Source organism: Pteropus alecto, unplaced genomic scaffold, assembly GCF_000325575.1.
Source record: "Pteropus alecto unplaced genomic scaffold, ASM32557v1 scaffold75, whole genome shotgun sequence".
Taxonomy (NCBI): domain Eukaryota; kingdom Metazoa; phylum Chordata; class Mammalia; order Chiroptera; family Pteropodidae; genus Pteropus; species Pteropus alecto.
Genome location: NW_006440638.1, coordinates 9,645,683 through 9,665,682, shown reverse-complemented (window position 1 = coordinate 9,665,682; position 20,000 = coordinate 9,645,683). Strand labels below are relative to the sequence as shown.

General features: G+C 36.1%; 1 protein-coding gene across 10 annotated transcripts in view; it reads right to left on the bottom strand.

The window, feature by feature from the left end:
* The window catches only part of FOXP1 (forkhead box P1), a 573,767-nt gene that overhangs the window by 44,274 nt on the left and 509,493 nt on the right, over positions 1 to 20,000 (bottom strand). For all 10 annotated transcript variants that reach the window (XM_015593721.2, XM_025050689.1, XM_006917474.3 and 7 more), the window contains one exon: positions 6,214 to 6,318. In XM_015593721.2, the coding sequence (XP_015449207.1) occupies positions 6,214 to 6,318 (105 nt within the window). The remainder of the gene's footprint in view (positions 1 to 6,213; positions 6,319 to 20,000) is intronic.

Here is a 20,000-nt window from a genome sequence, read left to right as displayed (position 1 = left end):
GGCCACTGACCTCTATGAGTACTTGGGAAGGTCTTGAACTCCTGAACAATGTCAGAAAGGTGAAAGGTGAGATTTTTGAGGGGGCAAAAAAAGGTTTTTTGGTAGCATCCAATTTTCCTTTTTCTAAAACAACTAAAAATGCATGATAAATGGAAAAGTCAAATTCAAATTCATAAAAATGTTAAGCTCATTTTGTAATACTCAGACGTCACCTAGGATCTGATGGGGAAAATTTTCATTCTCGTATTCTTGAGATTTAAATGGTGGGGCTGGAATCCAATTTACATACACCCACATTATAGATGGCTATTCCTTCTACATGTGCTCAGGTCCGTACTAACTACAGCTAATTTCACTGCAGAACATTCAGGCGTGCAAACTGAGAGCCACAAATGGGTTTGAAACAATTTATGATATCCGGCCTCCTTTGACATGTATTAGCATATACCTGGTTTCTTTAACATACACTTTGTTTTTCCAAAACCACAAACATAGTTGCTGGAATTTCATGTGGAAGTGCTTAAGGGGCTGAAAGTTAACACCTTTGTGATCCTCGCAGCCTCACGGTGGCTGTTAAACAAAAGCCTCTTTGTCGAGGCTTTCTTGAAATGTTTTCTTAACATGTTCCAAGTAGTTTTAGGCAGGGAACTAAAGTAAACAAGATGTTACCATGATAAAAACACTTGTGAAAACATTACAGAGAACACTTAGTAGTTTCTTTCACATAAAACTCTTCACAGTTTTGAAACGTAAAATTCGCACAAAAAATTTTTTTTAAAGCAATTACCAATGAAATGTCCTCTACTGTCTATAGCCCTCTACTTTTTTGAAGTGTCAAAGTTTGACCTCTGGCATTTTCTTTCAACATTTCTCTCCTTGTTTCCTATTACAGCCCATATAACATCTATTTTGGTTTTAATAAATAATATACACCTGACTAATCTGCAAAGGAGCTTTTGTTTTTTTTGTTTTGCATGGTGCTTTTATTCAGGAGAAATAACCAAAAAATGGAAACAAATAAACAAACAAAAAAACCCCAAGTTCCTTTCAAATGGAAATCAAGCAGGGATACAAATTATAATTTTATTAGATGTTACACAAATGACCATCTAAAAGAAAAACTAGGGTGAAAAGTATTTTCTCCAAGCACATAAGAGTATCTGGTATTTGCGAAACTATGGTTCTGTGTCTGATTTTACAGTCTACATCGGAAAGAGGAAAATGTGGTCACGATTTAACCTTCAAATCCACTCCCCACCTTGCCAAAAAATTATGAGTCTCTTTTCGAAAAGAATAAAGGAAGAATTATCCATGTTTTTTACTGGTAAAGACTGTGTTCAACCTGGTTTGAAAGAAAAAAACTGATCTGAGCGGGGAGAATGGAGAACCCCAGGAGCTTCACCTATCCGGATGGCGCTGGGCTTGTTTTTGTTTTTCTGTTATCTGAGGATTCCAAGCAATGCAGGGCTGGAGGATTTCATTAGAGTTAGCAGGGGCACCTGCTGGTATCAGTTAGCTCTAACGAATACAACAGTCACATGTCAACTCATGGTTGACAGATTTAAAAAAAAAAAAAAAAAAAAACACTAAAACTGCAACTTGTTTTGAGAAAAAACAGGGAAATAAATGTGTCCAATAAACTGGGTATCTGCTGATTCTGATAAAGTGTCCCTCTGTTGGCTGTGAGGGAAAAACAACAGGATGGTTATTTGTGCAGTATTTATCTGTGAAATCAAGGGCCCTGTGGTATACCTCACCTTGGGAACAAACACTGCTGAACGGTCACAGAAAAGTATCAAATCTCTGGTTTTGATTTATCAACAGTTATAATATTTCTTTCTCAGGAGGGAAAAAAATTTGCCTCGTTTTCAGACTTGTGAATACCTCCCCTCTTCCTTTAACTCCTCTTTGTTAACATTGGCATTTTATTGTCAGATATTTTTATCCTGAATAACTGATCCTGGTCTCTCTAAAAGTTACATTGTACTGGCCTGAGCAACAGAAGATCAGAAAACAGTTACCAAGCAAAGTCACTTTCACCTCTCATACTGAACCCTAAAAACCAGGTGAAAGAACCCAAGCCCATTTAAGTATAAAAACTATGGTTGGTGAATGAAATAACAGGGCAAGAGATGCATGGATATTTTCCCAAAATATGAATAAAATTAAAGGCTCTGGGAATTCAAACTAAAATAACACAGTACAGCGATGCCCAAGGAACTGCAAAAAGATTTCTCAGCTAAAATGTGATGACACCAAAAATTTTACTCTGGGTCAGAGGCCAGCAACCTGGTCCAAGGGACACAGCCACACCCATGTGGTCCCATGGCTGCTTTTGTGCTACAACAGTAGAGGTGAGAGCAGTTGTGCCTAACATATTTATTGTCTGATGCTTTACAGAAAAAGTTTGCCATTCCTTGCCCTAAAATCACATTCAACTGTGTGGGATTTTTTACCAGAAATTTGTGGTAAAAAAAATTATATCAAAGAAGAGTCTTTTCGGAGACATCAAAACTGCATAGTTACACAACCCCTTTCTCCTAGGTACAAAGTCAGAAATGTTTGGATGTTTTAAATTTTCCTTCTTTAAAAATTTAATTAATTAGATAAGAAGTACGAACATTTTTAAAGAGTGCCTAGTATGGGCTAGGTACTTTACATGATGTACCTTTTAATTCTAACAACCCTAAGAGGTGGTTGCTATTATTGTCATCCTAAATTATACATGCTGATGATACTGAGGCTTAGAGATGCTGTGTAACCAGCTCAAAGAACACACTAATATTAAGTGGCTTCACTACCCATTCTGCCTTTCTTCAAAGCTTTCTTTATACCTACTGCCTTAAGTAGAAAGCACAGAGTTAATAAAATGTACTGCTTCTAACCAGGTAGTATTGTGTAGTAGTTAAGAGCAGATGCTATGAAGCCAGAATGCCTGGGTTTGGATCTTGACTCCACTCCTTAATAGCTATGTGACCGTGGGGAAAAATCACTTAACCTCTCTGTGACTTACTTTCCTTACCTCGAGGTTGAGAGTCATACTTCAATATTATCACCATTAAATGAGTTATGTATGTAAAGCACTTGGAATTGTGCCTGTTGCACAGTTCAGGGTTATTTAATTATAAACTCTTACCAGGGAAGTGTAAAATTAGGGAATTAGAAGATAGGTTAAAAAAAAAAATCTATGAATTAATACCTAAATCAAGGTCAGAGTAATGCTATATTTTGTTAAGAGTGCCCTGTAGAGTCCAGGATATTTGGTATCAATTTACTTAAACCATAAGAAAATATCTCTAAAGAGAGATAGATAATGGAAAAGTGTGCACGGGAAAGAGGTGCTTTCAGAGTCTACAGATCTGGCAATTTGAGAAGAAATGCTTAAAACATCACTTCCCAATAACAATTACTCCATGATGACATCATTCAGAGGCCACGTGGTTTTTTGTTTGAACCGTAAGAAGTTAGATAGCTCTCTGAGACCAGCTCACTGGAAAAAAAGTTGGTTTCATTAAAGCCAATGTGCCTACCCTTTGGACTGCGCAAAGATGTGGAAGACAGGAATCTGCAAGAAGACTATCTAATTTTCCACTACATTAAGCAAGCTACTGAAACCTGAAGACAACTCTGAATTTCCAAGAGCTAAAATCATGCTATAGAAGAAAATCAAAATTCTAAATTTGTCATATGTGGCCAATCAATGTGTAACTCAGGAAAGCACCAAGAGAACTCTGAGTTCTAGAGGGTTTTAATTAATTTAACATTTACTCTCCCTTTGCTGGTTTATAGTACTAATTTTTTACTCTGGGGAACAAAGCATCTCATCCCTAACTCCCATATGGTTCATGTGGATTGAACATCTTCATCTGCTCTGGAGGTGGGTATAAACACCTGTGAATGGCTCAAAGCTAGAACACGTGACTCAATCTGAGCCAATGGCAGTCTGCCCCCGACTTTTTCTGGAAAAGAGATGCATTCTGGGATTGATAAATTTGTGACCTGTAAATCTGTCTTCTTCAATCAGTTCTGCTTAGAAAGAGTCCAAGAATGAAGGCAACAGAAAAGAAAATAGAGCTAAGAGACAAAGAACCAGAACTCCAACAACCTGTTTAATTAAGCATCTGGATGCAGCCACGCCTGAAGTTAACTACACCATTAGCCTTCCTAGTTACAGCAGCCAATTATCATCTAGAATCACCCACCCCTCACTTCTTTTTTGGCTTAAGCCAACTTAAGTTGGGGTTCTACAGCTTTCAAACAAGTCTTATGATATATATATAAGTCAACAAATAAGTACTAGGAAATAAGCAAGCGTTGCAGGTTCATAGTGGGCATGCCAATTCGACTGAGCAAATATAAACTGACAACATGTCATGTCACGTGTAAAATCAAAATATTTGATAGGTGGTTTCCTATACAAAAGCCAGACTCCTGATACCTTAAAAAAGAGTTTTGTTTTGTTTTGTTTTTTCATAGGAATCAAGTCTACGCACCAATTCTAAAGCTCTTTAGATTCTTTTTCTTTAGTACTAAATGTGGTTTGAAACTGTACTGTCTCCTTGTGGAGGTATTCCTTCATACACACACACAAATTGATACATGTCACCAAGAATGTTGACAGCAATTTTATAGTTCTAAAAACTTCATAAAAAGTAATCATATTTATCAAACGTATATACAACTGAAATTAGCAGCAATATATTTATCAAAGCTGGCACTGGTGCAGAAGGTGAAATCAGAATTTAAAAGTGGTTTTTGCCAAGACCTTTTAATCTCAATACCTAAACAGGAATTGGCAAATGATTAGGAAATAACAAAACACAGATTCTATACTGAGTGATTTATGAGAGAATAAAACCCAACAGCACTAACATGAATCATAATAATTGCAAAAGGCTGTTGCTTAACTTAAAGTATCACTGCTCTTGATTGCTGATATTTAGAAACAATTTTAGGCATCTTAAAAAAAAAAAACAACTGCACTTAAGTTTTTCATGACCATATAATGGTCTTAAAGTAAAATGTTAAAGATAGGAAACTATGAAATAGAGTCACAGATTTCCATTCATTAATGAAAAAATGACAGTCACCAAAATCTCTTTGCAGGCAACACTAGCTATATCTCCCAGTGTGGCTTTAATATAATATTTGCATCCAGATCCCTAAAGATAGATACGGAGATTGTTTTAACAATATAAAGATCACACAAAACCAGTCATTTCCATGTATACCAGCCTGCCTCTATTTCCTGGGGCTTGAATGAGTGAGAAATCAGGGAAAGACCTGCCAACGCTCAATTTATAAACCAGCATGTATCTAGATATGTAGGAGCCATATATGTGTATATGTTTGATTGTTGCATGATATACAAATATATTAATGTATTGGCATATTCAGTCTACATGTCAATGATTCAATGATAATATCAATATATTTGAGATGTCAATAATGCAGGGCAGTTTAGTCTACATTTTTTTCAAGGACAAGGTACTATAAGTAAGGGAAATATTAAGATGCAGTGCAGAAGCATTTCACTAATTTTTACAGTACTAATTTTTTACTCTATCAGAAGACTAACATACTTATTTTCAGAGATATTCTACCAGTGTTACAGATTCAAATGGGATAACCTAAGTTTTAGTCATATTTTAATCGCAGAAATTGAAATTACTCCATTCTCCCTATAAGGACAAGACGCTGAACAAAAATCAACACCAGTATAGAAAGATAAGAATTGTTTTGGCAGCATTTCCTCAGCACCTATTTCTTACATTTATGAAGTCATCTGTGCTAAAAACAATGAAGAGCTGCAATTGGTCAGTAATTGATACCAATTTTATAAAATTAGAATGAGTATGTCATTGATTTAGTATCTAGGGACATGAATAAAAGTGAAAACTAAATTATTGCCAAGTATAATATTGGGAGAATTTTTATTTAATCTCTGTCATTTTAAAAATAATGGGTAAACACAGGCTCTTACTAAGAGCATCAAAACTGCCATTGTGTATATACTTTTTCCTCTTGGCAGTTCAACCCTCAATAGATTTTGTAACTGTTCTTATGACAGTATGCCAGACCTTGTGATTTAGTGTCCACTCTCAAAATAGTGGTGTGAAACCCTCCATCAAAAAGGCATTTTATGAGGAAAAGCATGAACAGTGGGAGGTGATGGCTATGTAAAAGAAGAAAGCAATATAAAATCATTCTTACTTTAGAAATGATTGGAAATCTTCGCACACTGCTTCACAGCCTGGCCACTTGCACACACCATGTCCATAGAGAGGATGGCTATGGGGATGCTCCTCATGGGACAAACTGAAAGAAAACACAGAGGATGAGAGAATGAATTTGCTGCCAAGAACCACCCCACCAGACATGAAAGGCCAGAGAAACCCAAAAGCCAAAAGGGAACACGAATGAATCTGGGACTTCCTCTTCCCATGGATTTTACTAATTAATTCTGCATTGTCATTTAAAAGCAAGAGTTATATCCCCAAATGTGAACAGTCCAATGTTAGAAATACACACCGTGTATGAAAAGTGACAGGATTTCATTAGAGGCAAAGCTCTTTACTCAGACTATGAAGGATTCTTTAAGAAGCTAGAATTTATCTTTTAATCTCATAATAAAAATTATAAAATCTGTACTTGATTTTGAGATTTTCTTACTGTTTTCCACCCAGATTAATTTTCGTTTTCCCTTCCTCCATAAACTATTTTTGCATAATTCGGGCAATCTTTTCATAACTTAATGTTATCGAGCAAATAGTGCAATTAAATAATTTAGACTAAAATAATTTATAAAAACAAATATATCCAAATAGATGATTAGATTAAAAGTGGGGGTAGCTAACAGTGGCAAGAAGATTACACATTACTGACACCAAGCGTGAGAAAAAAAACTTGCCAAGAACACGAAGGGGTTAATCCTCCATTGGGGTTCCAATCAATATGTAATGACTTGGCAACACGGATCCAGTCATGGGATGCTTTGATCCACACCACGTGGTGCTTGGGGAAGTGTACCTGTTGTGCTTGCTGATGAACAATAGTCTCAAATATTTTCTCTATTAGATGTCTGCATCCAGACTTCTTTCAGACAAAATATTTTTACAGTCGTTTCTATAACCTTAGATTCCATCAAATAGAAATATAAAACTAACACTGAAAGTTGTGTTTTGTATGCAAGCACATTCTCTTCAAGGAAAGGGCCATTTAGCTACTTATTCCACTGCCCCTTCTTGACTTTGAACTTCAAGCAGTAAATTACAAATACACACACATACACATACACACAGTCCTATATTTTATAATACCACCAATATATGTATTCACATATCTTACTGATTCACATTCACAAAGTAGACATACACAAATGCCACTTGTCCCTGGCTTATAACGTAATTAATCCACAGTGAGCATTAACATTAAACATACACATACACAGCAACTACAACTTATCAAAGATTGACAGGTCTCTCTATGGCTTTTAAATAATTTTGCAGGAAATCTAATATAATTTAAAAATAATATATTTCTATTTTCCTTAAAATAGAAGATGAATCTGGGACCCCCCCCAAAAAAAAACTGTACAAAACTTAACTTATGAAAGCACTGAGGGGTGCTCCTCATGAGAGAAAATAACACAAGTGAACTAAGGTAGCTATAGTGAGACTTAAAAAAACCAAAGATAAAAGGATATTCTCTAAGCAGTTAAGAAGGGTAAAATTCCATTAGACTGAAAGAAAGAATTATTACCTCTCCATGTTCATCTTCAGATTTTTTTAAATAAATAAAATAGATATGACCATATAAAATGATTGTTATTTAAACTTATTATGGTAATCACTTTGATCATGTAAGTCAAATCATTATGCTGTACAACTTATACAAAGCAGTGTATCAATTGTACCTCAATAAAACTGGAAAAATAGATAGTATACAATAGAATTTTAAAAATTACTGATAATATTTGAAATTAAAGAATCCTTCTAAATACTGGAATTCTCGGATATTCTGAAAGAAATAATTTAAAAAGAAAATGTTATTACCAATAGCTTAAAAAGAATGGGATAAAAACCTAACTACAATAATAACTATTTAAAGTATTTTCACAATGTTAAAAATTAATGTTTGTTGTAGAAAAATTGGAAGTTAAAAATAAAAAATTGCCTTGAAACATATACATATACACACGCTTTTGACAAATTAAAGCATGAAGATTTATATTCTTTTATATTTAGAACAATTTTAAAAATAATTTCTCATGTTATCAATTAGTCTTCAAGGACCTTATTTACCGATGCATAACAGTCTATCATATACCATCTTAGCTCTAGTTACATGCCAAAGTTTGACTAACCTTATTTTTCTATTTTAGACACTGAGAATTTATAAATAAAACTTACCAGGCTGAACATCACAGTATAAAACTGGTTTTTACCAGAAGATACATTCAGAGAAATGGGCTCACTCAGTTAATGAGTACTAAGTTTTAAAATTTGCTATGAATATTCTATCAGTTCCTCTCGGCATGCTATATGACGAGTACATTCTTATACATATTTTTGTCTGATTCTTTAAGTTGGAAACCTGAAATCTTAACAAGGCTATAAAGTTAATATCAATACAGGTGTACCTCAGCGATGTGGAGGGTTCTGTTCCAGACCACCACAATAAAGCGAACATTGCAATAAAGTCACACAATTTTTTTGGTTTCCAAGTGCATATAAAAAAGTTATGTTTATACTGAACTGTAGTCTATTAGGTGTGCAACAGCATTATGTCTAAAAAAAAAAAACCAATGTACTTACCTTAAATAAAAAATACTTTATTGCTAAAAAATGCTAACTATTATCTGAGCCTTCAGCAGTCATAATCTTTTGTGGCAGGGTTGCCACGCACTTTCAATTTGTAAAAAATTAAATAAAATATTATCTATGAAGCACAATGAAGCAAAATAGAATGAGGTATGCCAATAGTTAAAAACAGCAAATAGTTATCCTGTGCTTTCTGAGTTAAGCCGAGTGTTCTGAAAACTGTAGTATGAAAGGAAATATGCATTCACTAGAGGAATTTATGACTAGAAATAAAATGTACATGATTTAACATGACATTTGCCACTTGCTCCTCACCTCCTTGTTTTTTGGTTAACATATCTGTGAGGGCTCAATGGTCTGAATAAAAACTACTCTGCTCCAATAATTTATTTTAATTCAACTTGGTATCCTTATTTCTAAGTAAGGAGAGATGACAATTGACTTAAGGCCTCAGAAGGACAACCAGTGACACCTGAAGTCTAGAAAGTCAAGTCCTCAGACACACATACATAGTTACACACTCAGAAGACCTCTTGAAATGTGCCTCTACATTAAAACCATATTTTCATTATAAAAAGATTATATGCTCTTATTAAGTTCACATAACACTGAGACTACTGAAGAAAGTCTACTCCCCACTCTACCCCACCCCCGCTGCACTCCTAATAACCCACCCTAGATAACACTGCTAACATTCTGGTACATTTTTCTTCAAATGTATTACTATTTGACAAAAATGGAAACATATATTCATACTACTGTCACTTGCCTTTCATTTTTAATATATAACTGGATACTTTTAAATATCCAATTGTCTGAAATAAAGTGCTTGGCACTGGAAGCAAAAGAAATAGATTTGGCAGTAGTACCCTCAAAGAACATCTCTGGAAAAAAATAAAAAATACTGTAATAATTGTTGCCTCTAGAGAGGGGTTCTGGGAGTCAGGGCGGTGGGGAAACTGAATTTTCACCATATCGTTTTTTGTTTCCTTGAAGTTTTTATTTTGTGCATTATATAAATTTTTTGCGGATGCAACTGTTAATTTTTCACATAAACACATGCATATACAGACATGGGAAAATCAAGCACTATGCAGGTCTCGATTTTTAGACTGCAGTTTGCTCTGACAGTGGCATAGCAATGACTGTACACTCACTGCATGTGTGGCTGAGTCTCACTTCTGGCCTTTCCGTCATTCTGTTTGAAGCGCCATCAGACACCACCAGCTGTACTTCTGAATGGGAGCTTTTCTGTTTCATCAGAAAAGTGGAACAAACATTTATATTCTGACTGCCTTTTGGGACTTGCCAAAAGGGACAAGAAGGGAAATTTAAAAATGAGGGAAAGTATGTTTTTAACTTGAATTAATTAGAACTACATTTACAGAATGAAACATGGTGGCAAAATGACAATGTGAGCATCTGATGGTCGAATAAAGCCTGTGAGCCTAATCATTTAAATCAATTGTTCAATGTGAGAAGTTATGACTTCTGGAAAGCTGTCCCATCAGTGATAAATAAAGATGTTTTGGGTTTTGAAAGGATTTAAACATGTTTGCCTCCAAATTAAACTTTTTAAAATTTACAGTCAATTGTTTAATAAATTGTTTCTTATTATAAACTTCCAGGTTGAAAATTCCTAGGGAGAGGGATCACATCTAATTCATTTCCACATATTCACTACCTCACACAAAACGTGAGCTCAATAAATGTTAGAAAGATACATGAACGAACAGACAATAAATAATTACTTTATTCTGTTTAATTTCTATACATTCAACTGTATATCCACATTTTTTTCATTCTTGAAGGTAAAGACCATTTTTATTATTATTATTTTTGAAGATAAAGATCAGAATGATGCCAATACACTTGAGAAAATGGCATTCTGATACTCTCTATTAATTTTATTCTGAATATCGAGAAAAACCAGTTGATTTAAATTTCTCTTGATAATCCTTGATATGTAAAAATTAAATGTTTCTAACATAATAGTGATAACATTTCAGATTAGAAAGAACAAACTTGCCATGAAAAGTATAATTACACACAAATATGTAATAATTATTCCTGACATTATATGATACTAAATACAGTATATTTTCAATATGATGTAATGTCATTTTTGATGACATTTATTTAAAACCTTTTTCTATTTATTCTTTTCTTATCAAAGTACACCAGCCAGAGACTTAACTTTAACACTGACTTTAGCCTCTGAGAAAATTTTGTGTAATGATTATGGTTCTTTAATGATTAGTATTCACTATTACCTTCCTAGGTTCACTAATTAACAAAAACTCAAAACTAGCATTATTAAATTCATCTGCTAAAACTAAGAACGACTTCTCGTTTTCCGTCCGTAGTCTTCCATGGCCCTCACTCTATTCATCCTGTAAGCTAGGTTTCCTTGTGGCAACCAAGAGAATAATCTTTGAAGGAGAGGAAAAGAATAAGCAACCTGCTATACCCCAAGACATTCCCTGCCAATTTAAACTATTCTTTCCCCTGAAGCCACCTAGCTTTTCCTGTTGTGCCCTGACCCAAGTTCTCATGCTGGTCTTCTAAGTCTCCCCCCATTTTTTCCCTTTTCCAAACTAATCTGTTTTCTTCCTCTCTAAATGTCAAATTCATCTGTAACAAAAGGCTACATCTGTATTGATTAGGGTTTACAGCTCCTCTCCTCAAACCCCCAGGAAAAAATGACCCAAATTAAAAATTGTATTTTATTTCACTGGCATGTTATTTGACAAATTAAGTTATGGAAGACTGTTGGTCATTTTCCAGTCACTCAAAATTGTGGAATATGTTTTTCTTTCATAAATTTTTTGAGATATTCATATACCATATGATTCAAAGTGTATAATTCGGTGGTTTTGAACATATTCACTAAGTTGTATAACCATCAACACAATCTAACTTTAGAGCATTTTTATCAAACCAAAAATAAATCCTATACCCATCAGCAGTTATTCTTCCCAAACCCCAGCCCTTAACGACCACTAATCTACTCTCCATTTCTAGAGATTTGCCTATTCTGGACATTTCCTATAAATGGAATCATACAGTATGTGGTCTTTTGTGTCTGGCTTCTTTCGCTTAGCATAATAGTATGGAGGTTCATCCATACTGTGTAGCAAGTATCAGCAGTTCATTTCCTTTTTATGGCTGAATACTATTCCATTGTATGTATGTAACGTCTTTTACCCATTCATCAACTGATAAACATTTGAGCTGTTTCCATATTTTGGCTATTAGTGCCAATATGAAAATGCATGTTCATGTACTTGTTTGTTTTCAATTCTTTTGGGTATACATCTAAAAGTGGAATTGTTGAGTCATGTGGTAATGCCACAGTTAACATTTTGAGGAATGGTCAGACTATTTTCCAAAGTGATGCAAAGTGGTGCCTTTTTGTGCTTGTGATTTCTATTTCCTTAATAATTAATGATGTTGACATATTTTCATGTACTTCTTGACCATCTGTACATCCTCCCTAGAGAAATGTTTATTCAATCCTTTGCCCAATTTAATATTGGGTTATTCGTCTTTTTACTATTGTGCTGCAAGGGTTTTTTTTTTTAAACATTCTGTATGCAAGTCCCTTATCAGATATATTATCTGCATATACTCCCATTTTGTGGATTGTCTTTTCAGTTTCTTGATGCTGTGCTTTGAAGCAAAAAAGTTTTAAATTTTGATGAAGTCCAATTTATCTATTTTTTTCTTTGGTTCGCTATGCTTTTGATGTCACATCTAAGAAACTATTGACTAATCCAAGATCATGAAGATTTATTCTAATGTTTTCTTCTAACAGCTTTATTTCTCACATTTGGATCTATGACCCATTTTGAGTCAATTTTGTATATGGTGTGAGGATAGCGTCCAACTTTATCCTTTTGTATGCTGTCCCAGCACTGATTACAAAGATTATTCTATCCAAATAAATCATCTTAGCACCTTTGTCAAAAACAAAATGAATATAAACATAAGGTTTGTAGTATTTTTGTACTTCATTTTTGTTAGATTTCTTTTTTCCCTAAAATACTGCTTGTGTTCTCAGAAGAATACATTATAACGTAACTTTTGATGTTACATTAAATTATAAAATAACTTTTAAAGTCTGATGGGAGACAGAGATGTATATTACATAAAAAATTAAAACTTAGCATCTAAACTTTTTGAATGACCAGGGCCTGGGGGCAACTGTGTTTCCTAATACTGTTGAGCCTTTGTGTGCCAAAAACCTTTTCTAAATATGCTTTGTGGTTCCCTTTGCTTAACACATAAATGGGGTGTAATTTAACATTTTATTGAGCATCAGTACTATTTCTCTAAGGGGAGGGGAGGGAGCCTAGTGAATGAAGACCTCACTTCTCATCACAGCTGTGCTAATAACCAGGACCCTTGCAAGTCATTTAACTACCCTCCCCTCCACTTCTGCATCTGAAAACTGAAGGGAATCGCACAAGATGGCCTATGTTGCTCCTGGCAGAGGCAAAACCTCTACTAATCTTCTATTAAGATTATGCAGATAATGGGGGAGGGGGGTGAAGGAGGAGCAGGTTGAAAGAATGAATGAGGTCTACACCTTCCAGTAAGGAGTAACAGAGTCCTTACCACTACTGTGGAGCAGGGAGCTGTGCCTTTCTAAACCATTCCCCACACCCTGAAAATATATACACCAAAAAGTACAACTGATCCCCTTTGTCACCCCCTTTGAATTAGAAGCAGTTCTGCTTCCCTCTCCCTTCCTCACTGGCCATGTTCCTCTTTCCCACCATTTGGCCTATCATCCAGCCAACCAATGTTAATGGAATGCTGACCCTGAGACAGGCACCCAGGATACTGATGAGGAGGACTAGTCTGCTGACAAACCACCTCTGTGCCTCCCTATGGCTCGTCTCTCCTTGTCTGTCTGCCTTCTGTCCAATTCTTTGGTCTCAAATCCATGTGTACATGCTTCTTTATGTTCACCCCACATCACTGTCACAGCTACAGAACCTTCCCCTCTCAGATCTGCCACAGCCTAGGACTTTGGCTGGTTGGGAAGGGGGTGCTCAACCCCCACCAAAACATGAAACTACTCCAGATACCTCGGCTTTCCAGAAAGGTATTCTCTTAATGAAGTTTCAGGACTACTAACGAAAGTGCCTATACATTAATCTGTGATCATAATAGTGTCAGTGGAAACCACTATTATTTTAAGACTTCTCCTTTCCTTTGCTTAATTCTTTAATGACTTACACAAAAATGATCCCACTTTTTCCATTTCTCTCTCTTCACTTTTTACTTCCCAGCCTTCTACTTTGTTGCCATATCCTACTTCCAACGAAATTTCAAGTATCCTATCAGGCACTTCTTAGGGTTAAACATGGGAGTATGAATTTGAGTTCTAGTGATAAAATTGATATATGATAAATAGTCAGACCAGATTTTCTATATGAAAATTTCAAGAACTAACTGATGTGAAATAGGTCAACTTGAATATACCAAACTCCAGGCTAGGTGGCCTTATGACTTGATCACAGTTTACCTTATAAAGAAGATCAATGCTGATTCACAACAGCAAAAGAGATTACTTAAATACTAAGCATGATTTTCTATTTTCGTTTTTATTCTTCTGAATCTTTCATATAATTGTATACAGCCTCAAAATCGGCCTCAAATCCCAGTCTCTTGTAGAAACTAAAATGACAGGTCAAGTGTCTTCATGTGTTATCCTGTAGTATCAGGGGGAAAGGGGTTTCATGCCTGCCCACAAAAGCACAAATGATATGTGGGGACAGAGGAAGTGATGAAAGCACTGCATCTTTTTTTCTGGTAACTTTGTAAATATGACCTTTCCCCTTTAACTTTCACTGAAAACACTTGGAGAAGCAAACGGGCTTCTTATTTCACATTGAAGAGAGTTAAGAGAACACTTAGATATCTCATTTCTCACATACTCCCTTAATTTTTTCTTTTCACTCATTATAGAAATATGCTATCTTACATGTTTATTAATCATTTTTTCTTAAAGTGACTTGGCAATCAGCTCCACAATCTTAACAGAAAAAAAAAAGGATGTCTTATTAGAGTCTATTAAAGGGCCCAGACTAGAGTAATGAATGATGGAGTTCTCTACAAACTGGCACACACATGCTTCTCTATTTTCCACTCTCATGCAGTGAATCCTTGACTCTCCTTCCCCGGAACGCTCATCATCTCAATTTTCTGCTGCTTTTCAAATCATGTTTAATTAAAGGATTTCACATTCCCTTGTGATATGATATTCATGAGTAAAACTTGTGATTGGAGTGACCGTGAATTAGTCTATTAAGCCCCAGATTTGTGCTTTTAAACAATGATAGCGATTACTGTTATATCATCTGCTCTCACGATTGTGCCTGGAGATGTGAGGGCTACCTTAACTAACTTTACATCTGAAATATAAGCTATTAACCATTTATGTCCAGGGTTCATTTTTTCTCAAATTACAAATTACCCTGAGAGAAAGCAAGGGTCATCTTTTTGCAATGCCCACCCCCCCCGCCCCGCCCCCAAGGCATGGCCCACTAAAGTGGAGTGCTTACAAATACTCTCCCTTCTGTGGTTTCATATTCACGTGTATACTGAAAAAAAATTTGACTACTATAACAGATTTGCGATTTCTCAGTGGTAACCTTTTATGAAAACTATTTAGGTTAATTTTGAGGAAAATAATAAGTAAAAGGTAGTAATAGGTATATGCAGATATGGCAAACATTGAACAGAGCAGGAGAATGACTTAAAGATTGCTGACTGGGCCTAAACGATTATAGCTGTGTGTCTAAGGCTAAGAACACACTGCCTTCCTTTTTCCCTTGCTATTCCTAGAGTAGAACTTCTCAAATTTTATCATGGATATAAATCACCTGGATATCTTTTTACCGTGCAGATTCTGATTCAGTAGTTCTGGGGTAGGGCCCAAGACCGTGCATATTCCTCAAGCTCTTGGCTGATGCTGATGGTGTTGGGTTCTGGACCACGACTTGAGTACTACGGATCTTGAGAATTCTCTGTTCTATATCTGATCTAAAAAAGACTGCGCTTGAAGAAACATTTGCGAGGTGCTCTTGTGGGTTGAAAAGCAAGATGGAGATGGATAAATATGAGAAAGAGTGGTACTAGGCAACCAAACCAAGCAATAGCTGCAAATTCACAAAAATGCTTGTTGGCTCTAAGTTATTCAGGAGTTACACGCAAGGCTGCTTTTTAAAAAAAATATAACAAAACAGGTAAGACTGAAGGAAGTTAGCACAGGGAAAAGGTCATTTCCTGTTTCTGTTTAACAAACACCAATTTTACATTATCACAAATCTGTTCAGTGACAGGTCAATGAATAATGTTTGCCAGATATTTCACTGACCAAGAATATCCTGGCCTATATACTGCTGAATCAGTGGGCCTGACAACAACTCAAACCATAACAGTTCCCAAACTCTAGGTCTGCCTTAGGTATCCTCTAAGCCTGGGTGGTGATCCTGAACCTGGAAGTGGAGGGCACGGGTAAATAAGCAGAGTCTTGAAACTTTTCAGGAAGAAAGTGATCGATTTGGGCTTTTCTAGGAAACCGGGGTATACCATGAAAGCAGGGTTCCAATCCAGTTAGCATGGTTCCAAATTCAATCATGGTAACCTCTCCTCAGCAAAAAGGAAATTCTACCAAAATATCCCAATATGTGATATGCACTAACTCAATGGTGGCCTGCACAATGGCAGGTGGAGCAAGAATATTTTTAAAGACTGGCAGATTTATTTTAATTTGTATTAGACAAAAATATATCTAGCATCTGCAATCTCTGAATTCACAAATACCACTTCTTAGGATCAAGGCTCATTACATCTAAATTAAAAAATAACTCGATTTTAAGAAAGTAATATAAACAGTAATGTTAGAAGTATGGCAATTTCATGACAATGGGGCACATATTCGAATGACTGAAGTTTTGAAAACCAAAAGCTCAAGAAGTATTCTTACAGGACATCCAGGGTATGGCTGGATTCGCTTCCTGAGTTGATAACAATCCAGTGGCAGGTCTCTGAAGACACACTTCGATTTGAATTTTCAATGGGGAAGGAAGAGTCTCGGAGTCATTCTCAACTTATGGGACAATGATCCACAAATGCCACAATAGCAGAGTGCAGTACATCCCATGTTTCTAGGACTAGAGCTTATCATTCAGGATCTAGGAACATCTCATGTGTAGGTTGTTGTGGTGACTAATAAATTGGCTGCTTTACCAACGGTTAAGAACCTGAGGTTGGGGGCCATGATAGGTAATAAGTTCGGCAAGTTACTTTTTCACAATCCACATCTCCAATCAGTCCCACCTCCCTTTTCAGCTACCCTGGGCAAAACATGCCATCTTGGTGCCCAGGTGCTAGGAGTATATGGGGCACGGCAGGACAATGGAGTCAATGAGAGCTCGAGTATCTGAAGCCATGTGGTGCATTCCAATTAGTCAATCACAAACAGAGCAGATGACAAAGGCAGAATGCCTGTGTTTGCATGGTGCTGAGTGAAGGAATAAATAAAAGACCAAGAAGAGGCAGAGGTCCAGCTATTGTTTCCGACGCCAATAAGGGTTATCCTGAGTATCTATCTAAGTGAGAGTTTGCCACTGGCAGCATTAACACTGGGATCTCCTTAAGAAAAGAGAACGCTTTCCCAAGAGTGGTTGTGCGCAAATGTGTCAATACAGAAGCGGAGCCACTAAGCTAAAAATTATTAACACCAGTAGGCAGGCATTCTCATTATGTCAACGCAAGTGTGTTTGCACTGGTGAGTCACAAGGTCTATGTGGAACCCTGCCCATACGTTAGAAAACCAATACACCCATATGTCCAGCAAATCAAAGAGCATAAGTAGAAGTTCCAATACTAATTCTTCCTATTTGATCCCTCCCTCTAATACTCTATGGACATCAGCACAATTATACTCTAGAACTAGAAGAATCATACAACTGAAGTATGAGGGCCAAATTAGAAAGCATTAGATGAAGGAACAAGTAAGCTAAAGATACAAACTGGCTCAAAACCATTAGGCACGTGCATTACATTTCCTTAGAATTACTCCCCATTTTATGTAATTACTTTTTATTTTTCTGTAGTACAGGATGCGTCATCAATGTTCGCTGGATTAAACTCTTCTCTACCTTTAATTCGGCAGGTTTAAATAAACACCTGATTTGTGATAAGCATGGTGCTAGGATCCTAGGCCAGTGTCTCTAAACTGTGATTCATAAGAAGACCCATGGGGGGGTGGTAAGAGAATATTAAACTTTCTGTATGCATGTTTTAAGGTAATATTAGAACTTTATACATACCTACATGTGTGTATGTATATAGATGTGTTACCCCCAAGCCTCTAATTTCTATAACATAGGTAAAGCATCAGACATGTGTATAATTAATGAGAAGTACACTTAGTAGGGGGTGCACATTCAAAATTTTTAATAATGATGAGGCAAATGAATAATCAAATACCTTTGGAGGTCACTGGCATAGACTGTGACTAAGTTCTCTCCCCTCTGGAAGAGTTTTGCCCAATTCTCCAGCTGGGGGGAAGAGAGAGAATTCAACAGATGGGTGGAACATGAAATGCTGTAATATCTGATCTGAGCATTTAAGTATCAGTAGCAGCTCAACTGCTACAAGGAATAGAATGAGAGCAGGCAGATAACTGAAGCATAAAAAGCATTTTCAGGCATAAAAGAAATTAGAAAGATAAAACTAGAGTGCTTACAAAAGATTTAAAAGTCAATATAAGGATTTTTTAAAAAGGAATTTTGCTCCATAAAATAGTTTATATTGGGTCATAGTCTTAAGATTTTTCTCTTTGAAATGATGAGTTTTGGCACTGGAACACAGATTCCCTAAGAATAGTAAATAACAGTTATCCAGATCACTTTTCTGTCACTTTGAATAATGGAAAGGGAAGAATGCCATAGTGTAAGTACAGCAGTTGGGATGTTCTAGAGCAGTTCTCAAAATGTGCTCCCTAGGAACCTGTCTGAGGTACAAATTCTTAGGCCCCATCCCAACTTACTGTATCAGAAAGACTACAACTGGGGTTTAGCAATTTGTAGTTTAGCCAGCCCTCCAAGATGATTCTGATGCAAGCTAAAGGTTGAGAATTAACTCTTACTAGAAACCCAAAATTTCTCTTTTTCGGAGTATAAGTATCAACGAAGGCTAACCAGTATTCCCACAGCATTGGTGGCCAAAGAGTAGCAAATACATAAATACTCTTAATGGGTTTTTGATCTTTAATATCTCGTTAGTTCACCTTCTAAACATTTCATCTAGTCTCTGCAATGAAATTTAGCACCTCCTGCATGCTGGACTGGCTGTGCTAAATGATCGGGATGTAACAACTGACAGACATGGAACCTTTCCTTCATAGAGCCCATTGTGTTAAAAAAAAAAAAAAAAAAAAATCTTACCTGATACATATGTGCGGGTGGAAATACATATACTACAATATGCTACTAGTGCTCATTTGAAACAAATCATACACTGTATCACATTTTGTATATATTCCTATCACTGTATTTATTAGACAATGTTGCCAGTGTCTGTTTCCATGTCTGCCTCTCTAATTAGGCTGTGAGGTCCTAAAGGGGAAGAACTATGTTGTAGTCAATCTTTTAATTCCCAGAACCTATATGATTAGTATATAACAAATGATCAATATATGTGGTTTGAATGAGTTACTTAATAATTAACAATAATCGTTACTATTTGAGTACTTACTACGTGCCAGAGACTATAACGTGTATTAATTCGTGTAACTTCACAGTTAATCTTTGTGGCAAGGCCTCGTATCATAACCATTTCGCAGATGGAAAACTGAGGCACAGCAAGATTAAGTAATTTATGTGGGTAGCCTGTACTGGAATGCAGGCAGTCCGGCTTCAGAGTCCACCCTCATAACTACTGAAGAACACAGCCACACCTTCATTAAATAAGGTATGGGCCATGATAGAGCAAAACATGTTCTCCTTTGCCCCTGCCTCAGGGCCTTTGCTTTTGCTGTGCCCTCTGCCTGAAGGCTCTTCCTTCACTTCTTTACATCTGTCCAAAGAGTGACTTCCTCAGAAAGTTTTTGTCAGACCAACCGATTTATCCAAATAGTAATCTTACCCGCTCTTC